The sequence below is a fragment of the Lissotriton vulgaris genome, chromosome 8 (assembly GCF_964263255.1).
Source record: "Lissotriton vulgaris chromosome 8, aLisVul1.2, whole genome shotgun sequence".
Classification (NCBI taxonomy): Eukaryota; Metazoa; Chordata; class Amphibia; order Caudata; family Salamandridae; genus Lissotriton; species Lissotriton vulgaris.
The window spans coordinates 328677965-328705497 of NC_141696.1; the positions used below are offsets into that span (position 1 = coordinate 328677965).

General features: G+C 43.6%; 1 protein-coding gene across 2 annotated transcripts in view; it reads right to left on the bottom strand.

Moving 5' to 3' along the window:
* CHD1L (chromodomain helicase DNA binding protein 1 like) overlaps positions 1-27533 on the bottom strand; it is a 392592-nt gene that overhangs the window by 355823 nt on the left and 9236 nt on the right. For both annotated transcript variants that reach the window (XM_086934085.1, XM_086934086.1), the window contains exons 2-3: positions 8938-9050; positions 6696-6802 (exon numbers count right to left, since the gene is read on the bottom strand). In XM_086934085.1, coding sequence (XP_086790211.1) covers positions 6696-6802; positions 8938-9050 — 220 coding nt within the window. The remainder of the gene's footprint in view (positions 1-6695; positions 6803-8937; positions 9051-27533) is intronic.

The window sequence follows — 27533 nt, forward strand, 5'->3', positions numbered from 1 at the left end:
AGTAGCGCTCTTCAACTTAACCCTTTGCACTGCCGGTTACTCGTTCAGCCTGTGGCATTCTTCGCTGACAGGCACAGCTGATTCTCCATAGTTTTACTCTTCCTCATACGCACGTGCACTGCAAGCCTGTTGGGGTTTTCGCTGACAGGCACAGCTGAATATCTGAACTCTCTGCAAATGTGTTATTAATTGCCTGCAGTTTAACGCTGACGGGCACAGTTCACTGTTATATTTTTTTCCTTTCAAATTGGTACATTTACTCACCCAGGTCCTCCTGTCAACTGCCTTCACTAGGAACCTTCGTTACTCTACAGTTAAGATTCTTCGAATTTTGGCCTGTCATTTTCACACGCTGATGGGCACAGCAGGACTTTCGCCATTATATTTTGTGCTTTTGGTGGTGTTTCGCTTAGAGGGAAGGGGACAGACCCATCTTCCAAGTATACACATCTGTATTGTTTCTACTAAGAGCACTTGTACCTTTCCTTCATAAAATGGCGAGTACAAATATGTTGCAGCCGCCACCTTTTCTTAATGAAGTGGGAGAGCCACAGTTGTCGTGGAAACAATGGTTTGGACTTTTAGAGTCCTACCTCATTGCAATTGGGGGAGAAAAGTTCTCAGCATTAAGAAATCTACACACTTTATTGCATAACTTAGGTATTGAAGGGCGTAAAACGTACGGCAACATATCAGCGGAGGCAGAGGAGGACAGTGATGATTATGAGAATGTGTATCTAGCAGCAGTTAATAGGTTGGAAAAACATTTTGGTAAGACCATCAATGTGGTTTTGGAAAGGCACAAATTATTTTCAAGAGTACAGGGGAAGAGTGAAAAGGTGAAAACATACATTGCAGCCCTTAAAGGTCTAGCCAATTCATGTGAATTTGACACCTTACAAGACTCCCTAATTAGAGACCAGTTAGTAAGATGCACTAACAACGCTTAAATTCAAGAAACACTCCTAGTTGCCAATCCTGACCTAAAACAATCCATTGACATCGCGGTTAGTATCGGACACACTGCAGATTGTATGGTAGCAATGAAAGGAGAAGGGGAGAAAAACACAGAAGTAAATGCCATAAACAAGCAGGAGACCCATAAAGAAAGTAAGAATAAGTGGCCCAGTGTTGTTCCCCCTGCGATTAAATTAAAGTGTTTCAGATGTGGTAGCCCCAATCACCTTGCCAATCATGTAGGATGCCAAGCCAGGTCAATCACATGCCACAGATATGGCAGGAGGGGCCATCTGGCCAGACTCTGTAGAGATCACCAATCTAAAAAAGTTCACTCCATTGAGCAGGAGCATCCCCAAGAAGTAAAATTAGAGTTCAAAGTACAAAAAGGGGACAAGACTGGTGGATTTCCGTCTTGTACCATAACATTAGAACAAAGGGAAGTTACGGTTTTGGCAGACTCATACTCACCTTATACTTTAGTGGAAGCAGACACCTTTTCTAAAATGTTCCGCACGTGGCAACCGAAAATACAACCTGCTGACATACACCCAGGGGGATATAATGGGGACCCCATACCATTGGTAGGCATGACAACCATGAACATAGGGTTCAAGGGAAGGTGCACAGTGGGTAAAATGTATCTCACACAGAAAGGGTCTAGTCTTTTGGGGTGGAAACACCAACGGGAATTAGGCATCAAGTTGGACCCCAATAGCCCTTACCAAGTATTCCTAGTGGACCAGTCGGTGGGGGGCAAGGAAGTTTGCGACGATTTTCCTAAGGTGTTCACTAAGGAGCTGGGTCTACTTAAGAACTATCAGCGTTCCATCAATCTTAAAAACAAGGCCAAGCCCGTAGCTCACAAGGTGAGAACCATACTTCATTTGATGCAGGCACTCCTACAAGCTGAATTGGACAGACTATTAGCTCATGGAGTCATTGAACCTATAGACAGCTCCCAATGGTTGGCCCCAATTGTCCTTACAACTAAATCCTCTAGTACGGATATAAGATTGTGTGTGGACCTTAGGGACCTAAACAACAACATTTGGGTAGACAGGCACCCTTTGCCACATATACATGAAGTCTTTACATTAATCAAGGGTGCCAGCTGTTTCAGCGTCTTAGACCTCTCGTCTGCATACCACCACGTGGAATTGCACCCGGATTCACGTCACTTAACCTCCTTCATTACCCTTTCAGGGGCCTTCCAGTACATTCGCATGCCCTTTGGGTTGGCGTCGGCAGCCGCGGCCTTCCAGAGGATCATGCAACATGTACTGGAAGGTCTCCCAAACACCATGTGCTTCCAGGACGACATCCTCATTTATGGGAAGGACGTGGAGGAACACAATTCCATTTTGAGGAGGGCGTTGACTAAGTTGGAAGCTGCAGGATTGACACTAAAGAAGGAAAAGTGTTGCATAGGGGTTGGGTCGGTTGAATACCTGGGCCACACAATTTCGGAGGATGGAATAAAGCCCAAAGTAGACTTGGTAGAAGCCATACAAGGAACCAAACCACCCACAAATGTAGATGATCTTAAATCATTCTTAGGATTATCAGAATAAGTTTGTAAATAATTATGCAAGCATTGTAGAACCTCTGAGATCGTTACTTAAGACCAGAACTCCCTTTACATAAAATAAAAACTGTAAAGTGGCGTTCACCCCAATGAAGGATAGCATTGCCGCAGCCCCATCGCTGGGTAGGCTTGACCCTACCAAACCCACCATTTTGTACACTGATGCCAGTAATAAGGGGTTAGGGGCTAGTCTCACCCAGATGGACAATAACAAGGAACAAGTGGTGGCTTTTGCTTCTCGCGCCCTTAAAGGGGCAGAAGTTAACTACTCCGTAGTCAAAAAGGAGGCATTCGCTTGCACAGGGGCCATCAAACATTTCCGTTTCTTCCTCTGGGGCATTCCCTTCACTATAAGGACCGACCACAAACCCCTCATGTATGCCTTTACAACCAAAGGGTCTGAAAAAACTACTCCACGCATTTCAAGGTGGATTTTGGGTTTGGAGGGGTACAATTTCTCTGTGAAATACATGTCGGGCTCACAAAATGTTGTGGCAGACTTCGTGTCCTGCTCACCAAATGATACCGAAAGTGGTAATGTAGAAGCTGAAGATGAAGAGAGGATCTTGAAGTTGACGTGCCTAAGCAAAGAAGAATGGGAGCAAGTTTTGAGCAATGATGATGATATGCAAGCACTAAAAAAACTGTATAACAAAAGGGTGGCCCAAAAAGAGAAATAAGATGGCACCTGCATTGAGTGGATTCTGGGAGGTGAAGCTGGAACTTAACATCCAAGATGATATGATGTATAGGAGAGATAAAATTGTTCCACCTATCTCTCTCAGGCAAAAAATTGTAGACTTAGCGCATGATGGTCACTTAGGGCATAGCCTAACTAAAAACAAAATAAGATTGGACTACTGGTGGCGGGGGATGGATAGCATGGCAGAACACACAGCTAGGGACTGTATGGAATGCAGCAAATCCGATAAGACACATCAGACAAGGAAACCACCCCTATCCCCAGTTTTTGTACCAGATAGTCCTTGGTCTAAACTAGCTCTTGACATAATTGGCCCCCCTGACCCTCAAGAGTTTGAAGGAGAGATTCATACTAGTCCTAGTGAATTACCACACTAAGTGGGTGGTTTACAAGTGTGTCCACCAAATTGATACAAAGGTACTCATAGGCTTCCTTAACGATACTTTTTTTAAGGAACGCATCCCAGATAGTTTAGTCATGGACAACGGGGTACAGTTCACTTCAGAGAACATGAGGGAATTCCTTTCTGATATGGGCATCACCCACCTGAAATCTGCCCTTTATTGTCCCCGTGCCAACGGGTTGGTGGAGCGCATGAACCGCATGATAAAAGAATGTATACAACGTGCCGAGGTATTAGGCAATTCAGCAGCACAAACACTCCAGGAAACACTCTGGGCCTATCGCACTACTCCTAACCTAGTCACAGGTGTGTCTCCTTTCAGTTCAATAAAAGGGAGGATCCCTAAAACCAGACTTTCACCTCCACTAAAAAGGCAAACCAGTTTCCATGTTAACCGTGGCGAAATTGGAAAGTGTATTAGAGATCACCAAGACAATTACGAAGCAAGGTACAATGCTGACAAACACGTGAAATCTAGCATGATAAGGGAAGGGGACTGGGTCCGTATAGACCTTCCCAATAGGAGGAGGTATGCCACCAGGTTCTCTGAACCCATGCGTGTAACCAAAGTAGGTAGGAATGTAGTCCAGCTGACCAACGGACAGACATGGAGTATGGACAGGATTGACAGTATGTTCCCCAAGCAGAGACACAAATGCGTAGTGTGACGGATGTGGCCCTTGGAGGTCGTCAAGGTCCACATCTGCACCCCGGTCTACTAAAGACTACTGTGTCACTTGAGAACCTTACCTGGAATTGTGTGGCACGCTTTAAAATGTCAATACTGTAACGGTATGGTTTAACTTTCTTTCTAGCGGTCCTCGGACCTTGTACTTTTGTTATAATGTTTCTTCCTATGCAATGTTACTGCCACATACCCTCGCTACCCACTTATTCCTTTCCCTTGGTAAGGAGATGTGTTGTAATCTCACTTGGTTTGCTCCGCACCCCCTTGCCCTCCTCTCCCTTGGTATAGCCCTGGCAAGAATGTGTGAACATTCCACAGCTGACTTCAGCTGACTGGAACCTGTGATTGTGTGAAGACTTAATAAAGAAGACATTCTTAATTCTACTGGTACGCCTCATCTTTACAACAATTAGCTACAGTGATATGTACATTAAAAGGTTAATCCCAGACACCAAGCTCTAATATTTATGATTTTTTTTATCAGGCCCATCTCCCTTCCTGAGATGTATTCCGGCTCCTTCCTTGTGATCCATCACTGAATCGAAGAACAGTCTTTTGAAATGTAAAGGGAGTCTATTCCTTTCCCCTCCAGGGTGTCCCTATCCAGCTCACTGGAATGCAGCAATACACAAATCTGTCTTGGGGGATTCCTCTCCTCCTCATTTCCTTACCAGGCAGCTTCTTAAAATGGAACCAAAGTTCAACCATAATATGTACCACTGTAAGCACACTCACTCAATGTACATTAATAACACACTTTCTGTTCAAGAATAATACTGCTATGCATTGTACCCTCAAATGTACATATACCTTTAGCACGTACACACACACACACACACACTCAGTCTGCATTCACTGTTTAGCACTGACACCTTTCTATCTTTAACTAGTGTGTGCTCTTTACAAACACACACACTGTCAGCACACACACTCACTTTGAGCGCACTACACCCTCTATGTTGTATTCCCCGTAAGCATACATACACTTAGCACAAGCTTTATTCCCACACGCACTGCACAGCACTACATCTTTCACGGAATGCATTCCTCTCTGTACACATACACCCAGTATATTTACTAACAACACATGCACTGCATAGTACTGCTCTCTCCTTGTACTGTACCCTTTCCAGGCACACATACAACTTATGCAGAGTCGTTACTTACGTCTGTGCATGCCAGCTCTCCACAACTTATCTGATGTGGGCAAAGGGTGAGTTGAGCAAACACCAACTGAACTTTTGAAAAGGTGAGTGAGCCAAAAGGCCTCACTCCCGTGATAAGGGTAAAAAGGTCCTGTTCACCACTATTGATCCCTACACAGTGTGCTACCACCATAGTGCTTAATTCCCGGTGAAGGGGGTAGCCTTCCACCACTATGACGGTAGTGTTTTGGGCACCTCTACAGGTCTAAGAAGACTGAAATGTTTAATACAGGCCTATGTCATGGCATACACACAAAATCCGTGTTCGCCTAGGAAAAAAAAAACAGCATTAGGGATCAAGACAACACCATATTTGGGCTATACGGGAAGAGGTACACGTATTTTCCCTGCAAGTGCTTTTCCATCCCACTAACTGTACATTAAAATAACCATAAAAAAGAAGTTACTCTTGCCAATTGAGAAGTAAAGGCATTCGCGAGATTAACCTTTAAAGTAGGCTGTTCGGCCATTCTTGAAGAATCTTTGTAAATAGTGACAAGACCTCCCTCCCTCCCTCTTTGAACCTCTACTCCTGTTTCCATGGGGTTAGATGCTACATGGCCACAAAGTAACAAATATGTCAAAAGGTAGATTTGGAGAATAAACAAGCTTGCTAGAATGCATGATTGATAATGTTTGGCATCTATATTTTGTTTATTTTAATAATACTCCTAATTACTGAATTACCCAATTAAACGGTAAAATCCCTCATACATATGATATTCAAATATTAGATTAACACATGATAAAAACTAATTATTTCAATAAAGCAATATGCGTAGATTTGAGGGTTTGGGGTTGTTTGGGCTAAGGACTTCACTTACACCCTACCCTGCAAGAGTTTAGCTGGTTGGTCTGATTTTTAATAGCCTCCAAATTTCAAAAAGAGTACTGTACAAAAGAAGAGGTTGAAACTACCGGTCCTGGACGTCATTCTCTTCTTTACAGAGGCATGTTTTATGTATATTTGTCTCTACCAGGAGTTACCCCAGAGGAGGTTGAAGAAATACCATACCATAGCATAAGCAAATTAACCACAGAGAGGCACGGATGTGTGAGTCAGTGCCCTGACAAAGAGATATCATAAAGCTTTTGCATATGCTGCTCAATAACATTTTCGAAACTTCGTGTGTTGTACAAAGAAGGCTTACCTTTCCATTTCTTCTTTCCAATTGCTCAAAACTGATAGAGGGCACAGAATCAGACAGGGACCCTTCTTCTTCAAACTCCCTCGCAAATAAAGAAGCAGTGCAATGGTCTAGATTAGAACAAAAGAAAATGTGAAAATAGCACACTACGATCTGAGTAACATCGCTACATTCTTGTTATAGAATACATTGTCCACTTCAGTGTCTCCCACAACTTAGGCACAGCAATAATGGAAGTATCACTAACTGAAATTGTGCGAACTACACAGAAGTAATACTTTGGACTAAATGCCAGCCCTAAAAAAACATACCGCCATTACTTGCTGCTGTTTCCTATGGATCCTGAGCAACAATGTAATGGAAATCGTTTGTCTTCGGTAAAAATACAATACAAATGTACAACAGTGTTGTTAATTAACATGTTTAAAACAATAAAAATAGAAGAGCAAAAATATCTCAAAATGGCACAGTACTACGAGGGATAAGGGTCTCTTTGTATTTGTAAAACTTTTGACCACCTTTTGCAAATGAAATATCTGAATAAAGGTTGTAGATTTCTTATGTGATAGAGATCTTTATGCAAAGAGAAAAATTCTTTACATGAATTGGCATCTACAGTGTATTTGTACTTATGTATGTTTATGGTTTATCAGAGTAGGATATTGTACATATGATAAAATAATTTCTAAAGACATTTTTAAGCTGATGTATACTACCATTGTGTTTATTAAGTACTAAATTAGAGATTAGCATTTTATGAATGTATTTATATATAATATTTTACAATAAAAACATTTTTTAGTGTAGGACACAGAATTATATTTGGTTTTTAGTTTAATATTCTTCCTGGTCTGCTTCTGGTACAGTGCATGTTTGACTACAGGTTGAAGAAATAAGATTTAGTACAAAAGGGATCCTTTTGTTTTTAATCTGTTTAACTACCCAGTCCCTTTTGGCTCAATGTAGGTGACTCTCAGTTTCTGGAGTTGTAAGAATACAAGGACACACGGATAAATGGGTAAAGGAGGCACACATTATTTATGTATATCACATAGTTTTAGCTTTTCCTCTTTGTATCACAACACCACAGACTGAACTTTCTCCTAGTCTGTCTTTTCTCCCACAATTTTTTTTCTTTATATGCAGGGAGCAACATAGATAGATTACGAAAGGATCTAGATGTCTGCCCTCATTTAATCTACCAGGCTCCCACCTGCTGCCAGAACATAGACTCTCTCCTTAGTGTCTAAGCTGGTTGTTTCTCACAGTATGATTTGCAGTAGACCTGGTGTGCGCCCACACTATACCTAGAATATGTACAAGAATGTACAATAGCACAGATAAATAGAAATGCCACCTAATTATTGTTTTAAGAAACAGCACTTTATACAATGGACTACACAATCTTATAGCAATGTAATTTTAAATTCCTAATCATATATTCATTATTTAAACAATAAAAAGTCAAATCTATTTTGCCGTTTTCAAATGCTTTTTACAACCTTATTCAGTGCCTCCTTCTTTGTTTCACTGCAGTTAATCTGACAATAGCCAGGTTGCTCCAATCCAGCTGAAATTAGAAACTTAAGTTTGCTGATTGAAAATATGATAGTGCAGGAGAAAATAATTACTTCTAGGCTTCACCTTAAAATGCTGATGATTATAGAAAATAATAAGATGAATAGGATGGAGATCAGGTTGCACATACTGAATAGCAAAACCATCCAGAAAGTCATATTAAACAGTAACAGGAATTAAATGAAACACATCTATTTAATCAAAGGGGAGACAGCATTTACAACGCTGTCTCCACAACGTGGTACCAGTACAACGCAGTCGTTAAAACAACCGTGTTGTTACCACGCATACAATTACATCGCAAGTCATTAGTTCGACTGGCTGTAGTGGGCGCACTGGTGTTGGATTTAGGATCCAACACCTTCCCTGCTGTTGTGCAAACTGGAGTAGGAATAGTAAATAATACTATTCCTAAATCCAGCACGCGCCCCCTACAGCAAGTCGTAGTAATGACTTCCGATGAAATGGTATGCGTTCTAATAACGCGGTTGTTGTAACGACCACGTTGTAATTGCATGTTATGTATTTGCATGTGTCGTAAGGGTATATATTCAATCAATGAAAGCCAAAGTTCATTTGCTTGGCCTGTTCCAAAAAAGCCAGTGCCTGGCTTCAAAAAACACATTTGGAATATTCTCTTTTAACCCATGAAGAAATGACAACATACCTGGCATGTCTTTCCAAGACCCATCTCGTCACCTAGAATGCATCCACGCTGATTTTTGACGCGCTGCGATAACCAATTGACTCCATCGAGTTGATAAGGGCGTAGCTGAATGCCTAAAATATCAGTATATTAACAATGTGAATAGGGGGGTACCACGAACAGAGTACGGTTAAGTTGCAATTGCAGTAAAAAAGTATTTAACAGTGTCACTGGTGTCACTGGTGCACCATACAATGTTTGCGTAGAGGAAGGCGAGGGGCATCATGTGTATTTTCTACTGCCATGCACTAGAATTCCCACCATCATCCATCTATTAAAATGCATCAGAAAGACACTTACTAATGTTTTCCCCCATAATCAAGGAACGAGCGGGAATGTGGAGAATGCCAAAACAAAAATTCTCTCATTTATATTTTAGTTGAAAGCTCCAGCGAAGTGGGGCAAGCCTTAATATATAGTTTTTCAACATTCATGAGGGAAGGGGACAGATGAGACTGAAACTGCTTGGTAATGATTGCATGGCAACTAACCAAAAAAAAAACCTTGATCATCATCTCTGACACAAATGTCTCCATTGTCGAATAAGAAAAAGACAAGGGCTGGTCTTAGGCATTTGATAAGCTTGAAAGCAGCTGCGGCCATACTTGAGAGTCACAGTCGGAATGTCAGTGTCTAGATTGATAGGCCATTTCCACAGGCAAAACGGAAGATCTATCTTTTCACACCTCTCGAAAACTTGTAGTTTCCATCTCCTCTACATGTAGGTCACCACCACTATTGAATCCAAATTAGAAGGATGCCTCTATCCCCGCAACTCCAGAGAATGGCCTGAGAAGTGGGCCACTCCTATTTGGACATGTTTGGACACATGAGAAGCAGTGGAGCAGAACCCATGCCCAAGTCATCTGAAGGCAAGTGCTTCAGTTCTGTGAGCAATGTGTGCAACAATGTTGACTTTATGCACTGTACTACATTAACATTTGAAGACAGTGCAATGGCTTTACCATAGCTTGTCCTAATTGTGAACTGAGATGCTCTTTGCAAGATAAACCCCTAACTTCTACACAGAATGCACCTGTAACTTACACATTGCTTCATACCAATGTTTACTGCTTCACACTTGCTCTTAAAAATTGTGAAAGTGCAATGATTATGGTCCTATAATCACAAAGGGAGAGTCTAGAGGAAAAAAGCCCAAGTGCTTCCTCCTGATTACCACATCCTAACACAAAAGGTACTTGGGTACCAAGCCTACTCCACTGTGAGAGTTCGCCTATGATGAAGCATGCCATGATAAGTGATGGGAGAGGCGACCTCAAATATGTTAATATTAGCCTGTAGGTCAAGACCGGTTTTTATATTTAAGAATAGGAAACAATTTATTTATCTCTTCCAGTACCCAAGTAACTGTTAAAGTGATTATGATCTGTCTTTCAATTACCCTTTCTGATGAGGAAAGGATTAATGTTTTGTATATGTGTCCAATATGCTTAATGCATAATGTTTGAACTGCCACTGCTGAACACCGATAATTAAATAATACTGATGTCTACTAAATTGTACTACTGTGTTTCACCACAAATACCACTAACTTAACTGTGCCTACTACATCTCCTACCATTAAGCTAATGGCAGTCGTCACAAGGTGAGGGCAGAGTGGGTTTTATGCCAGAGTCCTTGTGCTTCCAGAGCCCCACTCTCATAAATTAACATTTTATTTGCAGAATGTAATCGTAAGAACGCCTACCATCTTCATTAAGAATGAGGCAGCTTGTACGGGGGTAAGGGGAGGGCCAGTCTGCTGCCGGCTACGAAACTCACGCTAGGGATATGGACGAGGGCGACGAAAGCAATAGGGTGGGAACGTAGACGAACGAAACAAACCCCACTATGGAAATGCGCCCGACTAAATGAAATTAATAAATTAAAGGGATTCAGGAGTTGGGATGCCATTGGCATGTCGATCCTGCGCGAAGTGATGAAGCGAGGGGTGTTGCAATCGTTTCCCTCACTGCGCAAGGAATATGGGCTACAACACACGCAATACTATAAATACATGCAACTACGACACGCATGGAGGGCGGAAGGGGCTTTGGCAGAAGCGCTTCCAGAATACGCTCCTCTAGAGCAGTGTTCTTCAAACTGTGGGGCGCGCCCCCCTGGGGGGGCGCGACACCATCTCAGGGGGGGGGGGGGCGCACTCCACCATAAAATGTTACATTCCTTTGTCTTTCACTGTCCCGTGTCGTCACCCATTTTAAACGGGGATGTATGATTGGAGAACTCTGGGGCCCATAGGAACGTCACCACTGACGTTCCACCAATTAGGAGGGACAGAAGCAGAGAGGTCAGGAAGTGCCGCAAAATTTGCGTGCAATACAGATGCTGAAGTCTAGTAAAGACGCTGCCTTTACTTGGTTACTGTCGCCTCACTGTGAAATAGTGTGTGGAAATCAACATCAACAGAAAGAAGGGCCATTCAGTGCTGACGACGTGCGGGGCGGGGGGGGGGGGCAGGGGTGAGGAGCGAGTGGGTAGGTGGGGGCGGGGCTTCAGTGGTAACAGAGGATTGGAGGGGAATCGATGGGGCACGACGTGCCCATGTTGTTTTTTTTCCATTTGGAAGAGCTATTATTAGGTTAATTGCTACAGCTGAAATGCTGTTACTTTTCCCTCCTATGGCACAGGCAGCCTGGTAGTGCGCTGCTCCAGCCCTGCTGCTAAATAACCCGGCGGGGGGGGGGGGCTGCAAGTGGCCCCTGTGCGTCATCATGTCATAACTGCTGACAGTTTAGGCGAGACTGCGCTTGAGACAGTGCAGCGACGGGCTCAGCTGGAGGGACCAGGAGATCACAGCGATAATCAGAATTGCATTGAAATCTACGAGTTGCATTATAATTTGTTTAATAAAACTGATAGGACAGGTCACGCAATTGAGAGTGTTTACAGTGGAGTGCACAGAACTCCAGAGGTCATCTGGATCTTTACAAACTGTTTAAGTGCTGAGGGTGGCTGTGTTGTACTTGACATGTACTGCCTCGAGCCCGTGGGTCAAGGGGTGACCTGTTAGTTGTGTATTGCAATGGCTGGAGTCTGTACAGACCGTCTCTTCTAATACTAAAAAATCGAGAACAGGGTCTGCCACTAAGCCTTTGCTCGGCATTCCCAGACTGTTCATTTCTACCAGGAGGTGTACATAAACTTTGTTACGTTATTCTCTTTTTCTGTGACATGCAGACAGTTTCATTGCATATCACAAGCAAGCACTCCTCAGAGGTATTCTACATTGCTGTGCACACTTGATTAATTCTCTTAAATTCATTTTTACGTATGCTGTATACATTTCAGAGAAGAGCACTTTTTTAACACAGAAATATGTTAAAACATGCTCTTATCTGAAATGTATACAGCATACGTAAAAAGCTGTACAAAAATAAGATAAGTATATCAAGGACTGAGTGAGCTACATCAGTCTTTGTACTCTGCTCATACTAATGCTGCTTTTAGTGATTCTTGAGTCGCTTGTAAATACTACGTTCCTAAACAGGGCCAAGAGATTCAATTAAAATTGCACATAACAAGAGACCTGCAGTACAAACACCACTGCAGCTGTGTTTCTGTGGGAAGGGTTTGCTTGCACTTGATCCTCCTTTTGCTAGGGTCGTGATATTAGCTTTTCTCCCTAAAAGAAAATTGTGTGATGATATACCAATTTTTTCTTTCCACTCCACTCTCCCACACATCAGGTCTGCTGCCTCTGGTGGGTCTTGGTGTGTTTTAAGGCCTCTACTGGGTAGCCACGACTGCAATTACCAGAACGCAGTAGATTTGTTGTTGAATTAGTTGTTTAATGAAAATTTACAACAGGAGCAAGGCAATCCTTGATAACATGGGGTTATCTTGTCACCGTACTGATGTCTGTCATAGGATCCCCGTTTTCTCATCTCTAACTACATTATAGTATCTCTTCCCTCTATCCCTATATACCGGATGGAGTTCTACCTCAAACTCTTATGACTTCCAGAAGAAAGTAGACAGGGCTCCTCAACATTGAGGCATCCACGCTGAACGGGTACGAGCATGGATCTGTCAACCTGCAGTCACAGAAGCATTGCTTATGGATACAGAGAGTTGTCAGAAGCGGCTGGAAAACTTCTCCCTCTCATTTTTCCTTCATTAATGTGCTGGTCAAACTGGGTCTAACAGCAACTACTTTACTTTCAGCACTGATCAGCAGAGTCACTGTCAATAGAGCCTTTAGCTCTGTGACAAGCTGCCTGCGCTGGAGTGATCTGATGCTTGCTGCAGGGCTGGGCACATAGGCACCACTCGCCAAATGGGGAGGACTGTTCAGTTAGGGTTAACTGTTTTTATTAGGGTTGAGACTGCCACAGTAGTCTTGAAATAATAACATACAGCCTGGCTGCGACCTAAGTGTGTCTCAGCCTCACTCTCTGGTGTCATTTCTAATGTTTATATTACTCGTGAGAAAGTGTCACTCATAATCGTTGAAATGTCACTCATAATTACATTGAAAGTATGAAAATGTCACACATGGCAATCTGAAACTTTGGCAGCTATGCACCTGTCCAGGTCATGCAGCCTGGGAGCAGTGTGTGGAGCAATCCATTACCTCACCAGGGGCCGACAACGGCATCTCCAGTACTGGCGCTGCTCGAAGAGCAGGTCAAACACACCTGCTTCAGTTTTTTCAGCTTGTGTTGAGTTGGATAGGTTAAATAAGATATGCACCAGGGCAGACATGGCACAGTTTCAGAGCAGGGGGGACTCCCTTGCCTCCCACTGCAGCTGAAATTACTTGGTTCATTGCTTTCAGTTTCAGCAGAGGAGTTTGCCTCCCACCTCACCATGCACTCAGGTGGGCGGTCCTGCCACCCACACAGCGCAGACAGTTAATGTACCTGCTGCAAAGAACATGTACCATGGAGATCAAAGAAGTGAGGGGCATATGTACAAGCCCCTATCACCACCACAACGTCACAAAAAAGAACTATGCAATGATTGCTGGCTTGTGCTTTTAGCATACCCTGCTGACAAGTTGAAAAATTAAATTCCTCAAATTTGTTCCTAGAAAGAGCTGAGATCACTTCTTCTACCATGAATAAAAGAATAACTGCATTCTAGAATAAGCTCAAATTATGGAGAAGACTAGTTGAAGAAGGCCTGTTTAAGCAGTTTCCATGTTTAGTAGATGCTCTTGAGGAGACTGAACACAAACGTCCAAGTGTTGCTAAACTAATAAAAAAATCACTGGACGTCTCTCAGGGACAGAAAATTGTGTTTTGACCTGTGTAATAAGCCTGTCATTTAACAACACCCACTCACAAACCTGCAGTTTACCAAACACTCTTATTGTGTTGAATATCTAGTGTACCAGATTCCGGAAATTTCTGTCAGGTGTTGAGGGGGGGGCCGACATCTAAAATAAATCAGCTGGGGGGGCTCAACCTACACAAGTTTGAAGACCTCTGCTCTAGAGGGTCGCCTCCTAAAAGAAAGGATTGCTGGTAAGTCAGTATCCCTCACATACAAAATAATAATGAATAATAGGCCAGACCGACTGGGGAACTTAAGGACAACATGGGAGCAAGAGGTGGGCGACATGGATGAAGTAGACTGGGGTGTAGTCCTAATGCACCCAAGGGAGGTGGCAGTTAATTCCCACCTTCGGTTGATACAATTTAATGTCTCCATAGAACCTATTATGATAGAGCACGCCTACACAGGATTGGGAAAATAACAGACCCGGGGTGTCTGAGATGTGGCATTGGCATAGGGGACTTTTACCATACCATCTGGTCCTGCCCAAATATCCAACTGTTCTGGGGGGTGGTACTGACGGAGCTGGGGGAAGTACTGGAGACTACCATACCGTTGGACCCCAAGATTACACTACTGGGAATGACAATTGATGTAGATCTGGCTAGACCATTACTGATCTTCCTGGCGCTGGCCCTAGTAGTGGCCAAGAGAGACGTGGCACGGAAATGGGGGGCGCCAGACACACCTCAACTAGAAGAATGGAGAAGGGGAATGGACCTCTAGATGGCCGCAGAGAGAGTAACATATAATGCAAGGGGGTGCCCCAAAAAATTTGGCAGGGTTTGGGGAAAGTGGAGGCGCTACCATGGACTGGGTGGAGGGGTCTGAGGTATATGGGGGGCTTGAACACGCACTTGCCGAGGAGCAGATCCGGGTGGAGGGTCGGCGCCAGACACACCTCAACTAGAAGAATGGAGAAGGGGAATGGACCTCTAGATGGCCGCAGAGAGAGTAACATATAATGCAAGGGGGTGCCCCAAAAAATTTGGCAGGGTTTGGGGAAAGTGGAGGCGCTACCATGGACTGGGTGGAGGGGTCTGAGGTATATGGGGGGCTTGAACACGCACTTGCCGAGGAGCAGATCCGGGTGGAGGGTCTGAGGCTATCATGCGAAGAGAACTGGGTAGGAGGACTGACTGCACTGTTGAACATTGAGATTTATGTTTCTGATCTAGGGGAAGGAGATGTGAATAGGGAGGTGGGGAAATATGTGTGCTGCTCGATATTGACATGCTGGATGTTTACCTTTATGATGATAAAACCTAATAAACATGTTTAAAAAAATAAAAGAATGAGGCAGCTTACATGATCACAAAATTAAATGGTGCCAGGCATCATGCCTTTTCTGTCCAACGGGTACACTTTTTTAAAACGTATAAATAGATTCTTATGGCACTGGAAGCAACAAGAGGTCCCCATATTAAGTTTTCACTCCATCCTCAAAGTATTGTCTGGTAAGTCTGACTATTTCCCACATTCCTCTACCTTCTCTTCCTATGCCTTACAATCTACAAACCCTATGGCTGATGATGCTACCCCACATCATCATTCATCAATTCCCAATCACATTCTAAGCCCACCCACAACAAAGCATTTACAAATCCATCATAACTCATCTGATGTCGAGGAAATACAACTGCATTTTCTATTTGCATCACTCTGAACTCACCATAATTCCTTCTCCATCTGGTCATTGTATTAAACGTTCCCCCACAACTCCCTTCCCCAACTGTTCCTTTTAATAATCTAGTGAAATAAACCTTTTAAGTCATATTATCAACAATGGTCAATCACCACCATTACGCATGACCACAATTTTGAATAGGTCCATTCATCGCTAATTTCAAATCCAAAATGACTGCAGCTCTACATCAATGGTGGAAGAACAAGATAGCTGCCTCCTCTACGGGATTACAAACTAGCCTTAACTACCAGCAGCTGTTACACAAGGCTCTGTTTCAGGCCTTCAATTTTTTGCAGTCTACAAGTATTCCCTCCACGACTTTCTCTTCTCATTTTGCTTCTCTTATCAGCTTTGTGCCAATGACACTCAAGTCAATCAATCAATCAATCAATCAATCAGGGGAATTGCAGCGTTCTACTCACCCGTGAGTGTCTCAAGGTGCTGAGTGGGAGGGGGGGGGGGGGGGCAGTGGGGAGTTAGGGGGTCTGCTGGACTGTTTAGCCGAAGAGCCAGGTCTTGAGAGTCTTCCTGAAGGTGTTCAGAGAAGGGGGTGTCTGATGTCTGCCGTGAGCTCGTGCCTGGTCTTGGCTGCGATGTGAGAGAATGATCTTCCTCCTGCTCTGGCTCTGATGATGCGCGGGGTTTCGGCCAGTGCGAGATTGGAGGATCGGAGGTTTCTTTTCGGTATGTGGAAGTTAATTCTGTCGTTGCGGTATTTGGGTCCGGTGTTGTGTAGGCATTTGTAGGCATGGGTGAGGATTTTGAAGGTGATTATTTTCTCTACGGGGAGCCAGTGGAGCCTTCGTAGGTGTTGGCTGATGTGTTCGTGCCGGGGGATGCCCAGGACGAGTCTGGCGGCGGTGTTCTGTATCGTCTGAAGTCTGCGGAGTAGAGACTTGTCTATGCTGGCGTAGAGTGCGTTTCCATAGTCCAGTCTGCTGGTGAGGAGTGCGTGGGTGACTGTCTTCCTTGCCTCAGGGAAGATCCCTTTGAAAGTCTTGCGGAGGATGCGGAGAGTGTTGAAGCAGCTGAAGGTGACAGTGTTGACCTGTCGGTTCATGGTGAGGGATGAGTCTAGTACGATGTCGAGGTTTTTGGCGTGTTCTGAGGGTGTCGGAGGGCTTTCGTGGGCGGTCGGCCACCATTCAAGTCTTTTTCTATTTTCCTACATTAGACCCTTCTTACAGTCACACATTGAAGACCTAACTCAGTACTAACAGACATTATATAGCACTACAGTCAATAATGAACTTGTCAAAAACCCAAGACCTACACATTCCCTCAACAATAGTACCCATCTCTCTTACAAGCACAATACATTTTCCAGTGACACTCTGAACTCCACTTCCTCAAAATCCTCAGGGCTCACTTCAACCCATGAAAATGGCCATCCTTACTACCAACACAGCTGCAGCAGTCCAAATTATGTAATAACATGTCTAATGAAATGCCCTGCAATGTACACACTTCCCTGGAGTGTATACACTATTTGTAGAAAGTGGCTTGTCAGCACTTTTTAAACTCTTACAGAGAGAGAATAGCATGCATGTCTTGAGGAAGGAGGTGATAATACAAAGGGCCGACCAGGCGGAAGAACCATTCTCTCGAGGCAGCCCAAGAAAGACTGGGTGTGGCTAGAAGCTTGAGGTGTATGGGTCGAGGGTTTCATTAACATATGTATGTGGATAGAAGTTGGAGAGATAGTAAAAGTAAGTTTGCATCCTTGAAAACAAAATTCAGTAGTTGGCCTACGGCATGATTAATGGCAGAAAAACATTTGATTTGGTGGCAGTAAGCTGAGGTGGAATATGTTTTTATTTCAATTTATTTTCAATTTATTTTATTATGTTTTGGCTCTCAAAGAGGGCCACATAAAAATTCACAGTGATAAAAGGAAAAAACAAATACATATCAAAGTAATGACATTCAAAAACATATTTGAATACAAAATAACATGCGCCGACAAATCTACAACAGGGAGCAATGTCAAACATCTCCAGAAACATATTAATAAATAGCTAAAAAACCTTTGAAAAAGTTAAAAATATAGAAACAAAACATTTCATTAGGAGGCCAATAAAGTGATTGGAGAAAGCTGTTCAGAGTAGAAATGCCCAGACGAAGACAAATAGGTTTTAACCATTTGAGACGCAATATGCGAAGCGCAGGGCAGATCAACAAAACATGCATGCGATCCTGGGTGCTCAGGTTACATAAATTGCACATAGGGCAGAGGTCTTCAAACTTTTTGATGCCGAGACCCCCTTGTAAAACCTTTTTAGGCGTAAGGACCCCCTTCCGACAAAAGATTCTAGAAACTGGTACTCCTCATCATAAACAACTATCGACAACCATAAATGCGCCTGTTAGACCTCATCACATCCATCCATCCATCATTCATCCACCCACCCACACTTCCACACATCCATCCATCCTTCATCCATCCACCCTTTCATCCTTCCATCCATACATCCATCCTTCATCCATCCATCCTTCCATCCATACATCCATCCTTTACCTATCCACCCGTCCATCCACCCATCCATCCACACACCCACCTTTTCACACATCCATCCATCCATCCATCATTCATCCATGAAACCTTTTATCCATCCATACATCCATCATCCATCCACCCTTTCATCCTTCCATCCATACATCCATCCTTTACCTATCCACCCGTCCATCCATCCACCCATCATTCTTCCACCCACCTTTTCACACATCCATCCATCATTCATCCATGCAACCTTTTATCCATCCATCCATCCATCCATCCTTCATCCATCCACCTTTTCATTCTTCCATTCATCCTTCATCCATCCACCCTTTCATTATTCCATCCATATATCCATCCACCCTTTCATCCATACATCCATCCTTCATCCACCCACCCTTTCATCCATCCACCCACCCATCCATCATTCATCCCCCACCTTTTCACACATCCATCCATCCATCATTCATCCATGCAACCTTTTATCCATCCATACATCCATCTTTCATCCATCCACCCTTTCATCCTTCCATCCATACATCCATCCTTCATCCATCCACCCTCTCATTATTCCATCCGTATATCCATCCACCCTTTCATCCATACATCCATCCTTCATCCATCCACCCACACTTTCATCCTTCCATCCTTACATCCATCCTACATCCATCCACCCTTACATCCATCCATTCACCCATCACTCATCCACCCACCTTTTCAAAAATCCATCCATCATTAATCCATGCAACCTTTTATCCATCCATACATCCATCCTTCATCCAAACTACCCTTTCATCCTTCCATCCACCCTTTCATCTTTACATCCATCCACTCATCATTCATCCACCCACCTTTTCACACATCCGTCCACCCTTTCATCCTTCCATCCGTCCATCCATACAGCCCCTTTCATCCATCCATACATCCTTCATCCGTCCACCCTTTCATCCATCCATCCACCCATCATTCATTCACCCACCTTGTCTGTGCATCTCTCATGGGGGGTCAGTATCTCTCTGCTTCGTCTTCCCTCTTCTTCCTCTCTCATGGCAGGGCATCCCTGTGCCTCCCTGCTTGGGGGGGGGGGGGGGAGGGGGGGGTGGCAGCCAGCAGTGAAAACATCTCACCGTGAAGAACAGACTCTCAGCCACATTTCTCCTGCACAGGCGCCAGGTATGAGGGCTCGTGGGACTTGAACCAATCATTGTAATGTCCTTTTGCTGTCCTTCTGCTGTTTACTGTGTATTTGTAAAGCGCTCTGATACCTACTAAACTAGTGCTATATAAAACGTTATAAGTAAAAATAAACCCACAGCTAAGTCTATTGAACTGAAAGGGCTACAGCCTCCTCCCCCAGCCCCCTCCCCCCCCCCCCACTCCCCCAGCTCGTGTATGTCAGCCTGGCTGAAACAGCTTGGACACACACAAAGGCACACCAGAGTACTGTCACAGGTCTTTAAAAGACCTTTACTTGTAATGAGGCTTTGATGTGTTTCACACCTCGGTGTGAATTAGGCGGCCTCCGCCGTGAGCACCCTCCATCAGCCTGACGCCAGGAACTGCACTCTGGCAGAATCTGCGACCCCCTTCCCAGGACTCCACGACCCCCCTGGGGGTCGCGCCCCACAGATTGAACACCTCTGACATAGGGGAAGAACCGTACCATTTGGATAAAAATAGATTTAAAGGTAATAGTTCATAACGTAAAAGAAACCATAATCTACGAATACCATGCGGCAAGTTCCATGTAACATATGGTTGGGCCAATTTAATCGAGTAAGAATTAAGGAGAAGGTCTACTTCCCTTATTCCATAAATTATATTCTTATCTGACTGAAAACACAGTTCCCACGAGGCCTGTTTTAATAAGAGTTTTAACTGTAAGGGAGATTGCAAAAACAAAGTGTTTTCATCTAACTTTAGAAGAGTTACAGCTTTTCTAAAATTCCTTACAAGTTGTGAAAACTCCTTAAAATTACCCAGTAATTCAGTTTTAAGGAGAGTTCTCATCGTCCCCAGTTCAGCTCTAGCCAGGCAAGCCACCCATCTTACCAGGGCACATAATCCCTGTACCCAGCTGCTCCTGAGACCGAAATCGAGCCTGCAAGCGGCCAAAGGGCACGCAGTATTCAGAGAAGATAGGGATCTTAAGAGTTTCCCCTCAATCTTATGGCAAAAGTCCCAATATTTCATCTCTATAAGTTCGATACCATATAGTATCGTAGCGGGAATTTTGGACCTATATACCTCCAGTAAACACAAAAAGTGCCTTTTCCCAGTGGCCTGATACAGAGAATTTAAACCTTTACCATGGGCGAGGGCTTTGCGCGAACTATGCTCAATATGAGGCCTCTCGCTCAAGTTAGCCGCAATAATTTTCCCCAAGAAAGTATAAGATTTAACCACCTCCAGTTTTTGATCGCCGATATACCAACCAAAATTTTCAGATCGGCACTTCTTTTTCCCGGCTATGCACATAATTTTGCTTTTGGAAATGTTAATCTTCATGCAATGAGCAACAGAAAAATCATGAAGGGCATATAGCCGATTTGCAAGGCCTTTGGGAGTCAGATCTAAAATAAGGACGTCATCGGCATATATCAAGCAAGATATTGGGGTCCCCCCTATCACCGGAGCAATACCTTCACTAACAGACAAGGCAACAGGCAGGTCTACAGTATACAAGGAGAACAAAAGGGGAGCCAATAGGCAGCCTTGTTTTAAGCCATTCAAAGAAGAAATTTGATGGGAGAGCCCCCTTTCGCCCCCTTGCAAGACACTGCACCAAGTCTCTGTATGGAGTGTGCGAACAAGCTCCAATAGATAGGATGGAACACCAAGCGCTGCCAATTTTCTCCACAGCGTTCTACGATCCACTTTATCGAACGCTGTGGAGAAATCAATAAAAGCCGCATAGACCACCCCCCCTCTCACCTGCACATATTTATCAGTTACCACCTGGAGAGTGGTGAGGTTGTCTAGAGTACCGTGCCCCCTACGGAAGCCAGTTTGTTCAAGAGGCAAGATATTATTCTCCTCGACCCAATCGGAAAGAAAATTTAAGAGACATTTCGCAAAAACCTTTCCGATAGAGTCGAGGAGGGCGATCAAACGATAGTTACTGGGGCTGTCCCTAGTTCCCTTCTTAAAAATAGGGACCAAAATACTTCCCCTCCAGGAGGCCGGTACCGTATTTGACAAGAAACAGGCTTTAAACAATGGGTACAGGATTTTACTCCACAATAAGGGATCCTGCTTCAAGACTGTCAAAGGGAGTTCATCGGGACCCATTGCACCAGAGGCGCGCATACTCCTTATGGCTATTTCAATTGATTCCTCTGTGGGATAATTAATGAGTCCTTCAGGCGATGCAGCTAGGACAATATCTTCACCTGGAATACCATTCCCTGCGTAGAGGTCCCGTATATAAGTGATCCAAACCTCTTCAGCTATAGGGATGGGGCAAGGACTTATTCTAGTACCGCATCCCTTCCCAATTTTTGCCCAAAATTCTCTAATCCTACCATGAACAACTGATTCCCTCAAGTTAATCCAAACTGTATCTTCCTTCTCCTTTTTTATTTTCGCCTTTAGTCTGCATCTCTTTCTTTTTAACCTAGAGATTTCTTTTTCACGTTCCATAACTCTATCTAAATATTGCTCACGGACTAGTTTATTTATTTCTTTGTTCAGGATGCGTAGTGTACTAGGCACAACTACCCCTTTTCTAGGGCGGGTAGCCTTTTTTACATCTAAAATGATATTTCGCATAAGATTTTCAAAATTAACTATTTCTAAACTCATTTAATTCTAATAGAGTCTTACATAATATATCATGCACCCCATTAATGGCAGAGGGATTCCAAAAGCATCTTCCCGTGGAAGCATGGAAAGCCGCGTCACTGCCGTTAAGGGCCCATGGCACAGTGGGCAGAGGGTTTAAAGAAATAGTTATGAGCAGTATACTATGACCGCTCATAGTTGTTGGGATTATCTTAAGGTCCTGAATACAGGGAAACAAACCATAATCCGAAATTGCATAATCAAGAATGGAGGACCCGAAAGGTGACTTATGTGTAAATTTAGCAGGCACATCAGACGGGAATCTCCCATTTAATATAAGTCCCTCAACTGCCGCTAGTTCTTCTAGCAGAATCTTCCCTCTTTTGTTAGTCACTATTTTATCTGGGAAGAGGGGTTGGGGTACAAAATGCGCCTCTTCTTTGGGTTTATTTCTGAAAAGCTTCAGACTAGCATTGGAGATTTTGCAGTTCAGATCTCCTACTAGGATAACTTCCGGAGGGGATGGTACGTTTTTAATTTGGCCAATATATCGAAATACCTGCTTCAATATAGGATTAAAACGCTCTTCTGGAGGGATATACACATTAATAATTACAACGGATGACTTTTTAAAATTACTAGACAAGTTTGCTATTGTTATAGCTTGAAAAAGATTACTTGGGTCAGTATAATGGGAGAAACTCCACTGCAAGTTATTTGATAATAGACAAGCAATTCCCCCCCTAGCGTGACCTTTCTTGGATGGGGCAGCTGGCACTTCCAGAACATAGAAATCCTTTAAAACATCCAGCAAATTAGTACACCATGTTTCCTGGATGCAGATCACATTTGCTCCCAGAGAAAATAGAAGGTCAAATTTCTCTGGGCTACTATGAATCCCTGCCGCGTTCCAAGACATAATTTTCAATGAGGTGTTAAAGATGGTGAAACAATTTGGGGTTATCTGTGGTCTTAGTAGATAAAGCACTGTGCAGCCAATTCCACCGATTACTATCCTCTATTAAGGAGGAGTTCTGAAGCAGTGGAAGTGGCTTTACCTGGGAGACCGAACGTTTCCCTTTAGGGACCCAGATCTTCAGGTCTCTAAGTGGAGAAGCTGTCCCATTTTGTTTATCACCCTTTAGTGTCATCCCATCGGAAGGGTGGGTGTTACCAAGACTAAAAATAGGGAGAACATCAATACCAGTACGTTGGCAGTTCTCCGCTTACTGCAATATCAAATTTACAATAATTGTGGAGTAAAATGTAACCCTTATACATGAGACCCTGTCTCCACCAAACAAAGAGACTAGTTCAATGTCCCTAGATTGAATAGGGTGAAGACTTTCCATCTCGCTAAAGCGCTTAAGTAGCCATGTTCTGTTTAAGGGTAAGTCTGCATCAAATAAAGGTAAAAAGTCTAACACACGAGTGTCCACATAAGCCTTTGAGTTTTTTGGCTGGAGAGAGGGAGGGGGGCGATCTCCAACCTCTGGTGCAAGAGAAAAAGGAGAGGCCAAAGGGTTAAGGGGCCCGAGTTGATGTAAGTTAGAGGCTCTTATCTCTACAGATGGAGTAATATTCGGGACCGGACCCTCCTTTTGCTGTAAATCTTCCACAGTCGTTGGTGGACAAAATTCACTATCCACCTTTAAGGACATAGAAGTTGGATCTGAGTCTATTTCTTCATTCTCAGACAAGACTATAGAGTTTTGGAAGATTATCCGTCGTTGTCTTTTCTTCCTGTATTTTCGGATCGGTTTCCTTTTATTCCCTTTATTATTTCTATGTTTACCGTTTTTTACCTTTACTTCTTGTTTATCTTCAGGTTGTTCTTTTTTATTTTCCGACATGAAAATTGGAAATAGATCTTGAACCACTTTGGAAACAGAGATAGATTTGTTTTCTTCCTCAATCTCGAGAACAGAGTTCTTAACACAATTGGGCACTGCAGTTAAAGGCAGGACTGTAGTATGCATTTCATGAACTATTACTCCAGCTTTTATACCAGAATTCAATATAGGCGCGTTTATTTTCCCCTTAGGAGAGATCGATTCGGCCTTGGGGGAGGGAACACTCCTCGTTTCTGGTGTTTTTTGTAGCAATGTCTTCAGTATTTGAGTAACTGAGTCCAGGATACAATCCGAGCTGCCTACAAATTTCCCCAGGAGAAATAATATGGAGGCTAATAATTGTTCCAAAGCAATCAAAGATTCCGATATAGGTTTATTACAAGCTTCAGCTGTAGGACAAATACCAGAAAGATTAAGACCCGGACTCCTGGAAGCTTTTAACAGATCAGACATGTCCTGTCCATTTAACGAGGGAGTACTACTATATAACATTAGCCCAGAGGGAGTAGCACCCCCAGAAGGCTTTTTGGGTTCTAAAGCCTCCAAACTAGCTGCATCTACATAGCGGCCACAAAGTTCAAGATCAATAGATAATGATGAGGATTCCCCACCTAACCTGTCATTCACAGAAGGAGCTTGGGGCATAAGTGGTTGATTCTCTAGGTTTCCTTCTGTTGCAAGAACGCCAAGCTTACTCTCCCCCTCTCCTTCAAGATGAACAAGACAGGAATTCACCACTGCTGCTGTTTGCGGAGGCATGGTCAGCAAGGATGGTGACATAGAGTTAGTAATAACTTGAGTAAGTTCCTCCTGAGCCGCAGAGAGGAGAGCTTCCTTTACAGCAGTATTAGACTTCTTGTCCACCGGTTTATCCCATAACTCAAAGAGTTGGCATTGACCCTTCAACGGTGGATTTTTTACGGATTTATTTCGCGTGGGATTGGTAACTGTTTTAGCACCAGATCTTCCTCCCACTAGTCTTCCTGAGCGAAGTTTTTTAGACATCTTTTGCAGACTTTTCCCACAGTTCGTTGTTTTTCAAATAGTTTACCTCCAGAAAAGGAGTTCACAGAATAATACAATGTCCGTAAAAATATAAATACAGCTCTGGAGAGCAGCAATAACTCACCAGTGGAAGGTAGAAAAGGAGCGACTTGTTAGCTCCACAAAGTGTTACTTCCTCTAGCAGCCAGAAGTATATAGAAATGATTTGAAAGCTTTATTCGAGTTATACACTCATAAAAGCACAAACATATAAATTCATACATACATTTTTTAAAACTTCAACAATTTGTTACAAAGATTTGTCATTGGGAATACATAATATATTAGCATAAAAATTATTACCAGTTAAAATAAAATCAGCTTTTTCATAATATGCGAAAACTAGTTGCAGGATGAGGTATAGAAACCTCCGCGTTACAGACCGTTCCCAAGGTTAAAATAAAAACTCATACCATGCATATTAGCCGCATTTTATATTTAAAATTCATATATATCTCCCAGGTGATGTCAGCAGGGGTAAGTCAACCAAAGGAAAATGTAAAATTCAAAGCACATTAAGGGATAGAGCCCTCCTCCTTATGGACCATGCCCACCCCAAATATTTTGCTGTTCCAACTACGATGGACAATTCAGTGGAGGAACAAATGATTCTCAACCCCTCAACACCGCTACGGACACCAAGATTCCTACATACTGGAGCCAACCAAGATTTTCTTGGATTTACATAGGCCTCGCATACAAATAGAAAATGTGAAATGCTTTCATTAGGGGCCCCACATGACGGGCAGCACAAACCACTACCAGTTCTCCAACTGGACGTCAAACACCTCAGGGGGAGAGAACCTGCCCTTAACTGGAAAAATAATTTCCTGTCTAATGGGACAGTTATACAGTCCCAATACTTTTCTAGGGCTGGTCTTTGTTTGATTTCCATAAATCTACCCCCCATGGATTCCGAGGTTACGCTCCGCCAAAGTTTCTGGTCGATGTGGTTCCAATAAATTTCTTTAATACTGGATTTACTAGGGAATACTACCCCGAGGGGGTTTTCCCATAGGTTGGAGAGCCCAAGCTCAGCAAGGACGTCCCTTAGCATTTTTAGCCCTTTAATTTTGTGAAAGACATCTGATTTGGCTAGTGCTAGGAACCCCTCAGCGTAATGTCTTATTTCCATGGTTGTCCATAGCCGTCTCCAATAGAGGATAGGCCTCAGTCGGGCTCGATCACTAAGCGGTCTTCTGCCTAGATCGAAGCAAAGCGGTATTAATGGGGTACTTCGGGGAAGACTAGTTATCCCTCTCGCAAACCTGTTCTCCGATCTTTGGAGGGTGGTAAGACTCTCAAAGCCCCAGACTTCAGCCCCATAAAGGGTTGCGCCCAAGGCTTTTGCGTCATAGACCATGAGAACAGGTTTTATAGGCCTGGTTTTGGATTTTGCTTGCTCGGCCCTGAGGGCTCCTGAAATTTGCTGGTGTTTCAACACCGCCTTCTCTATGTGTCTTGACCAACCCAATTTGCTTGATATCTCCACCCCAAGGTAGGTAAAAACATCTACCAACTCTAGTTTGATATTGTTCAAAAATACCTTGGGTTTGGGTTGGCACTTTTGCCCAAAAGCCATCAGCTTGGTTTTGTTTACATTAACCTCTAAACCTCGTTCTTTGCAGAATGCATCAAATATGTTCAGGGCTCGCTGGAGGCCCGACGGGGTCTTGGACACAATCAAGGTGTCGTCGGCGAACATCAGAATTGGGACTCTGATGCCCGCTAACGAAGGTGCGTCAACCACTGCATCCGATATCCTGTCTACAATGCCATTAATGAACAGGGAGAACAGCAGGGGTGCCATTGCACAACCCTGCCGTACCCCCCGCTCGACAGGAAAATTGGTAGTGGATTCCCCATTCCTTCCCCACTGAACCTTGGCGTAGTTGCATTCGTGTAGACGCATTATCAACGTGAGCAAGTCAAGTGGGACCCCTATTTTGGACAGAACCTCCCACAGCGTGCACCTGGGCACCAGATCAAAGGCAGCCCTTAGATCTACAAATGCTACATAAAGGCTGCCTTTACCCAGGAATACAGTCCCCCACCGTAGCATGGTGAAACGAAAGATTTGGTCGACCGTACTAGTTGCACGTCTGAATCCTGCCTGAAAGGGGGATAAGGCATTGTTGTCATCTACCCAGGCCATAAGTTTGTCGACCAACATCTTCCCCACTACTTTTTGCATAGTAGCCAGCAAACTTATTGGTCTATAATTTGCCGGGAGTGACCGGTCGCCTTTCTTGAAAATCGGTATTATTATTGCCCCCTTCCATATATTGGGAATTTTTGCCCCTTTGGCCAGGCCGTTTCCCAACAGGGTCGCATATTTTGCCCACTGGACCTTGTCGTGTTTAAAGATGTCTGATGGGATTCCGTCTAGCCC